This window comes from Cyprinodon tularosa, unplaced genomic scaffold (assembly GCF_016077235.1).
Source record: "Cyprinodon tularosa strain WSP-4 unplaced genomic scaffold, ASM1607723v1 ctg187, whole genome shotgun sequence".
Taxonomy (NCBI): Eukaryota; Metazoa; Chordata; class Actinopteri; order Cyprinodontiformes; family Cyprinodontidae; genus Cyprinodon; species Cyprinodon tularosa.
The window spans coordinates 330,563-339,858 of NW_024038657.1; the positions used below are offsets into that span (position 1 = coordinate 330,563).

General features: G+C 38.7%; 1 protein-coding gene across 1 annotated transcript; it reads left to right on the plus strand.

The window, feature by feature from the left end:
* The first annotated feature begins 303 nt into the window (after positions 1–303).
* Positions 304–8,680, plus strand: wdr13 (WD repeat domain 13). Its single transcript, XM_038282775.1, has 10 exons — positions 304–447; positions 2,570–2,657; positions 2,769–3,000; positions 3,308–3,417; positions 3,581–3,711; positions 3,797–4,104; positions 6,524–6,704; positions 6,845–6,986; positions 7,108–7,226; positions 7,909–8,680. The coding sequence occupies exons 2-10, from the start codon at positions 2,617–2,619 to the stop codon at positions 8,091–8,093; spliced, it is 1,449 nt and encodes a 482-aa protein (XP_038138703.1). The 5' UTR covers positions 304–447; positions 2,570–2,616; the 3' UTR covers positions 8,094–8,680.
* The last annotated feature ends 616 nt before the right edge of the window (positions 8,681–9,296 follow it).

A 9,296-nucleotide genomic window follows, 5' to 3' on the forward strand; every position in this document is an offset into this window, starting at 1 on the left:
ACCGCCATAAACCTTATAAGAAGAAGAGTTCAAAAATGTTACGACCACCCTGCAGTTTCCTCAATGACCCACTAGAGGCCACTGCTTCACCATTCAACACCTATAATTTATGCCGTCATAATTAGGGGAAAAGTATTCAATACCATTTTATATTCTTCGCATTTTAAACACCCAATACGGTACGAGACGACAATCTTGGAATTTTTTTTTTTTTTTTAAGTATTTCCTAAACCATGATGCAAATATCAGAATCCTTTTAATGGACTTGTCCTTGTAGATACACTGGTTTTAAAAGTAGTATTTACAAACTTTAATCAAACTGTCGACGGTAAATCATCAAAAAATAAACCAGGATACAGAAGGATCCGCATGAAGTTGGTGAGTCGGCTGGTCAGAGCAGTCACGTGACCTGACAGGAACCGCAGCGATGGAGAAAAGCTAAGGAAGGTGAGACGTTAATTATTATATTTTATCCCATATCTTTAGTATTTCGCTGTAGTATAGCACTAATTTGTTGCACATCGTTCTTGAATAGTGTAATTTATCATTTGGTGTCAAGAACCTCCCAATAAGTCATTTTTACTAGTGTGGCAGTGCTAAAGTTGGTGTAGCTTCTTTGCTAGATGCTAACTGATGCTAGTTAGCATTTAGCTAACTAGCATTAGCTTTGCTGCTGTCAAGATGCTCTGCTGTTGTGGTTGTTTCTGGAAAAATAGCAAAGTCATATTATTTACTTTACTTCGACTTTTTAAATGATGGTTTTGTTATTTTTTTTTTACGTCAGATGAACAGTAAAACATAAAGTCCAATATAATCGTTCTTTCTTGCAGCTGCATTATCGCCTGATTCAACTATTATTAGCTGTATTAGCACTTTTCCTTTTTTTCAGAGAAGTTGAACGTCAATATAACAGTATTATTTTCATCAAAATGGAAGAAAAAAAAACTTAGAATGATTCAGTATCCATGTTTATAAATTAAAGAAACAGGACGATAGGAGTTGAAATTTTGGGTTAGTCTAATTTGTTTTTAGAAATCGTACATTGTTTTTGAATTGATCAAATTGTTAGAAGTTGTGACCTAAAATCACATTGCCATGAGAATATTAATAACAGTTTTTTGATTGCTTGTGACAGTTTCTCAGTTTAACAATAAAGACACATCAGGAAAAAAATCCACTTAACATTTGTTGTTGGATAAAAGTATTTAGCTGTTTACTCCAGTTCAAGAAAAAGAGACCAATGGATTTCACTCAGCTTGCACTTTATTTTTATCTTTGCAAAGAGAGAACAGTTCATCATACGGCCATTATTGCACAGTAATCAGCCCTGTTCTGCCTGGGTGGTATTTGTTCCCCCACAATAATGGAAAGTTGTCAGAGTCAAAACAAATTACAGACACTTTGATTAAAAGGTAAAATTTTATGAATAAACCTTGAGAAAGAATCTGGTTTGTTATGGGAAGGTCGTAGGTCTTGTCTGCAAACACAGTCACGCAGGGGAATTGTGTGGCCTCTCAGGTGAAACAGGCTGGGTGAAAACGTTTATAGTGAATAAATAGCAAAAATAATATATGAAATAAGATAAACTAAATTTTCTGACCACATGTTATATTAATAATGAATAAATATTAAAGGTAATTCTGAAAAGCTGGTTAAAATAGTTTCCTATAGAAAAACATCTGATGGATCTTTAAATCAGTAAGTGTATGTCATTTCAGTGTTTTTCTTGGAGCAAGGGAACTGTGTTTGTTTTACTACACTCTTAAGGAAGGTAATTGAAGGTGCTTTGGTATGGAGTTATTTTGTGCTTTTATTAAATTCTAGAAGAAAAGCAATCTTAAAGGGGAAATTAATTTTGAATGTAAAATAAATCAATTTGAGAGAACATGTTTTCACACTATCAACAAAAACTACTATTATATGAGACCTCAACAATGATTTGAGAGAAAACACTTTGTGAAAGAACAAATAAAATATAAATACACATTTAGAGAGAGAGAGAGAGCTATATCTTGGAGAGAAAAGGTTTTCGGATTGCAAAACAAACAAAAAAACATTTGAGAGTAAAAATTTAGCTTTTTTTCCCCATGGAAATATTTTTCTAAATGTTTTTTTTAATTCTATGACTGGTAAGGGTTTTTGTTTAGTTTAAAATAAAATCTGTTTTTGCTTTTTGTGTATAAAAATTTGTGCTCTCCAAGATATATTTATTTTACTTTCAAAATTATTTTCCCATTTCAGATCTCTTGTTTATTTTGAATTTAATAAAAACTCAAAAATAACTTCTTACTTTAGGGAGAATTTAAGATAATATATTTCAAATTAGATAAATAAATAAATAGCAATGCATTTCAATAATGAATAAATAATCTAAAGAAAATTCCCTTGTGTGTGAATTATATTGATCGCACATTGGAGAAATTTACCTCTGCATTTTACCCACGCTCAAACTCAGAACCTCAGGATACCAAGCTCTGTGCCCTAACCACTAGGCTGCCACTCCCTACTTGTTGCGTCCATGTGTGCTTTGTGCTCTTTATCTGTTTAATGTAAGCTTTTCTTTTTCCAGGACTCTGCCCTGGCAGTGGCTTCATCTCCACCCACCGTGCTTGTGGAATGGCAGCAGTTTGGCAGCAGGTTTTGGCAGTGGATGCAAGGTAAGACCCACTCACCCATGTAATTTTGAGAAAGTTGTTCAGACGACTTCTTGGTGTGTAGATTATTTGTAAGCTGCAATCTGCTCTTGTGTCGCTTCTTTCCCTCCGCAGGTACAATGCTTACCGCACGCCTACCTTCCCACAGTTCCGAACTCAGTACATCCGCCGACGCAGCCAGCTGCTCAGAGAGAACGCCAAGTGTGGCTTTGAGCCAGGGCTGCGCAGGCAGTACCTGAAGCTGCGCAGTCAGCTGTTGGCCCTACGCTACGGGCCCCTGTCTGAGCAAAGCAGCTTCAGGGCCAGCAGCGTGCGTAGCTCCCGTACCACGCTGGACCGCATGGAGGTCAGACTCAAAGAAAGGGGACAGGAGGGAAGACAGCATTGGTGGAAATGTGGTTGGAGATGGGGCTTTTAAAGCGTAGATAAAAGCTAAGCAACAAATTGGTTGCTGTAAATTCAGCTGAGCAGCTTGGTTGGAGATGGTTGGCACTAGTATTTTTTACTTTTTTTTTGCCATTTATTAGATGTATTTGGACAGCTGATATAAGGTTATTTGTTTGACTGTTTCTTTCTTTTTTTTTACGTCATGACATTAACTAATTCCTTTGAGATTTTTTTTCTCTGCTGTTGCTCTTGTTTGTCTCTTGCAGGACTTTGAGGAGGACCCCCGTTCTCAAGGGGCTCGTGGTCATCGCCGCTCTGTCAGCAGAGGCTCCTACCAGCTACAAGCCCAGATGAACAGAGCGGTCTATGATGAGAGGTAGGAAAAACACCAGTAGTCTGTTCCCTTGTCTCATGTCTAGTGTTTGGATTGATCTACTGATTAGTTTTTGTCCGGATCCACTTTGTAATAATTAATCCATGTTTTCTATAAATTATGCTTGTAGAAGAGTTCATTTGTCACTTGTTCTTTGTGAACACAGGCCTCCGGGCAGCTTGGTGCCCACCTCAGTGGCAGAGGCAAGCCGTGCCATGGCCGGGGATACGACCCTGAGTGAAAACTATGCCTTTGCTGGCATGCACCACATATTTGACCAACACGTCGACTCGTCTGGTATGAAAATCTATCTATACATCTGCTAAATAGTTTAATTGAATATAGTTTATAACTTGTGTTTCCCCTCATGCTTTTATTGAAGTTCCAAGGTTACAGTTTGCTAACGACGACAAACACCTCCTCGCCTGCTGCTCATTGGATGGTACCCTGTCCATCATGACACTGTCCCCTCCTCCTCCAAGTGTAAAGCTGACTCTAAAAGGTCACGGTGGACCCGTCACAGACTTTGCCTGGTCTCTAAGCAATGACATCATTGTGTCAACATCATTGGATGGGACTCTGCGGATCTGGAACACGGAGGACGGTCGGTGCATTCGAGAGGTCAGAGACCCAGAATCCAGCGAGCTGCTCTGCTGCACTTTCCAGCCAATGAATAATAATCTCACTGTGGTGAGTCCCTCTCTGTCATGCAGAGATTTTTTTTAAACTCTTATCCAGGCTGTTAAAATGTTTATGTCTAGTTTGGGAATTAAAAAGTCTTATGTGTCCAGGTATTCTTACCTTTAGTTCATCAATATGTATGTTTTTGGTTAGCTTCTTCTATTAGCAGTTTTTCTGCCAATTACTGCTTAAACTGGGTTATTGTATGTTTATAAAATTAAATGGAAAATACTTAATATCCTCTACTTCTTTCATTAAAATTAGGGGTTCTCAATAGTTGGCTAAACCAGTTGCAGGTAACCTTAGTTAAGTTAACAGTAGGACAAAAATACAGTTTGGTGACATTAGTACAAAAAAAGACTGTCATCCCAATGATAAGTAGTAAGCTTTAGTGGGGGCTTGGAATACATTTTGTGTTTAGATCTTTATAATAATGGTATTTTGAATGTTACCTTAAGGTTTTATACTTTGCTTTTTTAACTCTTCCATTATCAACTGCAGGGAAATACATGATCAATTATTCCTTGCTGCTGTTTTTCCATCTCGGTTGAACAAAACTTCTCACTGTGATGCTGCTGCTTTCCGTGTGGGTGCTGCCCACTTTGTCGTGATAACAATTTTTGATTTATTGTCACAATGATGAATTAAGATTAATGATGTTTCATCCCCCCCCCCCAAAAAAAAATACCAGGACTGTCAGAAATGTTATTTTGAACTTTTTTTGTTTATATTTTTGTCTCTAGAACATTGGTCAATTAAAAAAAATAAATTAAATACAGTTGCTGTTTAGAGATAAGAATCACACTTTTTCGATGGAACTGTTTTCCTGAAGAGACCTGTTTTAGATGGATGCTTATTTAAAGAATGTGGCGCTATGACTGCTCTGGCTTAAGTCACAGGTTTACAGTTACCTAAAAAGAACCAGAAAGAAGTAATAAACAGTTTTCTTTATGACAGGTATCATGCTAAAGTTTTCTGTCAATATCGCCCACCCCTTATGAAAGTAGTCATATACACTCCGCTTCGTTTTTTTTTAATACATATAAATATAAAAAATATAACAGCGGACGCTGACGTACCATAAAATGATAAATTATGAACAGTTTAGTTTGTGCCTAATAACGTAAAATCAAGGGCCCAATGTAAAAAAAAATAAAAAAGGCATTTCCCTTCAAGAGTATTTAAAACATGAAACAGATGTACGGTTTCAGAAACCTCATTGAAGTGATTTGCATCATAACATAATTAAACTAAGTGTATCATTGCTAGTAGACAAAAATTGGGTCATCATTGTTTTGCTTTTTATTTTTTTTATTTTCTCGACTAGATAATAATTAGAGATGCACCGCTCCAGTTTTTTTCCACCAACCAATCCGATACCATGGCTGAGCTTATCTGCCAAGATTCGATAATGATCCGATTCAACGGTTGGATGAATTAACCACATATTTTGCCAAAGAAATGGGCAAATTTTATGTCAAGAGACTTAATAAGACAGAAAAATCCAATTTCTGTCTATAAATATATCCTGAATGTCGTGGATTCCTTCATATAATTGATAAACCAGTGCATACAAGTTTAGTTTATTATATAAAGGATTTCCAATGTAAAACCAGACTATTGCATCAAGGCTCTGCAGCAATCCCCCTTTCAGAACAAAGACTCCATTTAACAGAACATATCTGCCTTTGGGACTGGATGTCTACCATCAATCGTGAAATACGTAGATTTAAAAACAGGACATAACTTCTGAGGTCCCTGATTTTGTTTCCTGGACTGTTATTCACAGATCTAAAAACTGACCTGAAAACTGCTTATGTCAGCGATGGGTGGATCAGTCTTGTGAAAGAAGGATCACTGAGTAAACCCGGACATACCAAAACCTGCCCTGTCATGTTTGTTTTTAGTGGAGGAATAAAAAGCTGTTAGTTTTTTTTCTAAACTAATTAAGGTGTCACTGAGAATTCTGCCTCCCAAGTCTTAAAAACAAGCAGCTTTATTTTCTTCCATTTTTATTCCGAATGTTTTCTGTGTGTGAAAAACACAGACAAACCGTTGTATGCAGATGGAGGCGCTTTACCTCCTTGTAAATAATTCATGAATATGTTCACTGTAGACACTGATTAGAATTTCCCAAATGTCAAAACTTGTAACAGGGGTTGAAAATGTATATTATGAATGTTTTTATTATTATTATTTTTTTTACTTTTTTTGATGTGATGATATATTATTTAATTGACAAAGCTGACTATTGTAAAGAATATGAATTTATGCATTTCTCATTAAAGCTATAATGGAAAAATAGATTTGGATTTCAGTGATGGGAATGTCTGTAACAGAAGATCAGATTCAAACCTTGTCTGGGTCGGGGTGTCTGTGCTCCCCCGTGGATACAATGAAGGTCTTAACTCTCTGTGCTGTGTTCCAGGTGGGAAACAGCAAGCACCACCTGCAGGTGGTTAACATCTCCACTGGGAAGAAGGTGAAGGGGGGCTCCAGTAAGCTGACAGGGCGCGTGCTGTCTCTCTCCTTTGATGCTCCGGGGAGGATCCTGTGGGCTGGTGATGACAGGGGAAGCATCTTTTCTTTCCTCTTTGACATGGCAACAGGTACAATTGCAGCATTTCCATTTGAGTCGAGGCCAGAGCATCCACCGACTGCATTACAAATTCTAATCGGCTATATCTCTGTTGCTCCCTGGCAATCCTGTCACCCACCCCCACCAACGCTCCAACCCCTGTCCCTGCAGGGAAGTTGACCAAAGCCAAACGGCTGGTGGTGAGTGAAGGCAGCTCCATCTGCAGCATATCTGCTCGTTCCTGGATCAGCCGTGAAGCCAGAGACCCCTCCCTGCTGGTCAACGCCTGTGTCAATAAGCTGCTGCTCTACAGGTCAGCCCGTTCGGGATAAAGTTGGTTTATTGATGTTTGACTGTTTAGTTGTCGATCTTTAAAATGAATTTAAAGCTATAGAAGAAATTATTCTTTTATTTAAATAATTTCCTAACGGCAGGGTTGTGGACAATGAAGGAACACTACAGCTGAAGAGAAGCTTTCCCATCCAGCACGGATCTCAGCACGTTCATAGCATTTTCTGCCCCCTCATGTCTTTCAGACAAGGGGCGTGTGTGGGTAAGGAGTCTTGCAGTTCCCTCTGTGTTCTTCTTCGTTCTCCTGCTGGGGTCTCTTGGTGTACCTGCTGTGTATCTGAATTGAAAATGAGACCACACTGCATCACTAGCTGCAGGCCTTCCAGTGTGGGGAAGCAAAAAAAAAAAGACCTCATATGCCCAGGCACAAAGACAAAAATAGCATAAGGCTGCTTTTAGATTGAAAAGAAATATCTCGAATTAGCAAATTACAGCAAGGCGGCCTGTTTTCTGCAGCATGTTGCAAACATGAGACTGGTAATCAGTAGCTCCTTGCATCTCTATGCTTTACTGTTGTCCCCTTTTCCTATTTCTCATACCAGTGTCAAAATACCCCCTTGTTTTGCTTATAAGCAGAAAAGTCACACTGAGAGGTAAACATGTTTCTGCCAGAGTTAACCATCTGAGTTGTATTTTTGTTATCACAGAAATTAGTTAGAAAGTTTAAATATTTTCACCGGACAATTTTGACCCGATGATAATTAAAGGGAGTCCATAAGAAACTCAAATGAGAGCCCCTATTTCATGTTTTTAAGATTCACTGCAGGTGTTTGTTTTTCCACCCTAAAAAAAACTATTTAATTGTTATTTAAAGACCCCAAATTAACAGCATTCATACTTTGTGATGTTACATTTCTTGCTCTTTTAACTCCCTTTTGTCTCAGTGACCGGCAGTGAAGATGCTTGTGTCTACTTCTTCGATGTCGAACGAAACACCAAGGCCATTGTCAACAAGCTGCAGGGTCACGGTGGACCGGTTCTGGATGTGAGTTTCAACTGCGATGAGAGTCTGCTGGCGTCTGCCGACTCCACCGGCATGGTTATCATCTGGAGGAGAGAGCAGAAATAATTCCATCCACTACATGTAAAGAAAAAAAAAAAATCTTCCTGCTCTTTAACCGTCCAGTTCCAATGTGTGGGTTTTCACTGGAAAAACAAACAAAAGTGCAATCGAGTAGAACATTTTCCTGTGTCGGTGATGAGGATTTCGTAGAAATTCGTAGGGTGGGGAGGTGGGCAGTGTGTGCATGTCAGCCCTCCCACAGCTGCAAATGGGAGACGGCTTTACTACCATGCATGCGTCATGGCTCACCTCCAGCTCGCCTGGCTGTGGTTGAACTCGTGAACGGGGTGCCATGTAATCTTCCTGAAAAAACAACACTTTGGATCACACTAATGTTCCCTCTGGCATAGCTATAGTTCACTATTTATGTAACTGTTATTTAAGCAGTGTAATCAGCTGTTTTTTTTTTTGTTGTTTTCAGTTGCCTGTATGCCTTTCAGAATATGTGCATGAAGTTAAAATCACAATCTGATCATTAAGATTACGGTGTGTTTATTAATGTGTTTGTACCTATTTGTATGTTTGTGGTCTGTTTACGCTGGTTGCTGATTCAGATAATTTATTTAAACAATAAATGGCTGCATTGCGACTCATCTTTGTGAAATATTTTTGACTGGTTAAAAAATGTGATTGCTGATATCAGAACGGGTGATGTTGAATGTGGTTTATTTAAAGATCTGAAAATATTTCTAATGGTACAGCTCTTACAGTAGAAGCTCTTACAATCAGCTGGTGATTCAAATTAGCCCTAAGCCAGTAGCTAAGATTAAAGATTAAAGGTATTGTGAAGGATTTTTGCACATTTTTGAAAAGACCCACCCTCTCCACTCCACAAAAACAATGCACATGCGCGTCCCTGTAGTCGTTTATTAAATCCGTGCGAGAGCGTGCACAAGCCCATTTGTCCTCGTGCACGCTCTGTGGGGCAAGTTGCTGTTTGCATCGCTCATACAAGCTTACTTTACAAAAGAAGATTTGCAATTTTGCCACTTTGTCAGACTTGCCACTAGTAAGAGAAAATGGGGACGAGCACGTAAGACGGCCTTACATAAACATATCACCGGAATGATTGAAGATTAGGAGGGCCTCTTATTTGATCCACCCGAAAAAAGAACATCCTACACTATACCTTTACGTCTCAGGACCTTCATAGTGCAGAGCAACAATAAAACAAACTTACCACTCTCCAGACCTGGGGTAGTGACTTGG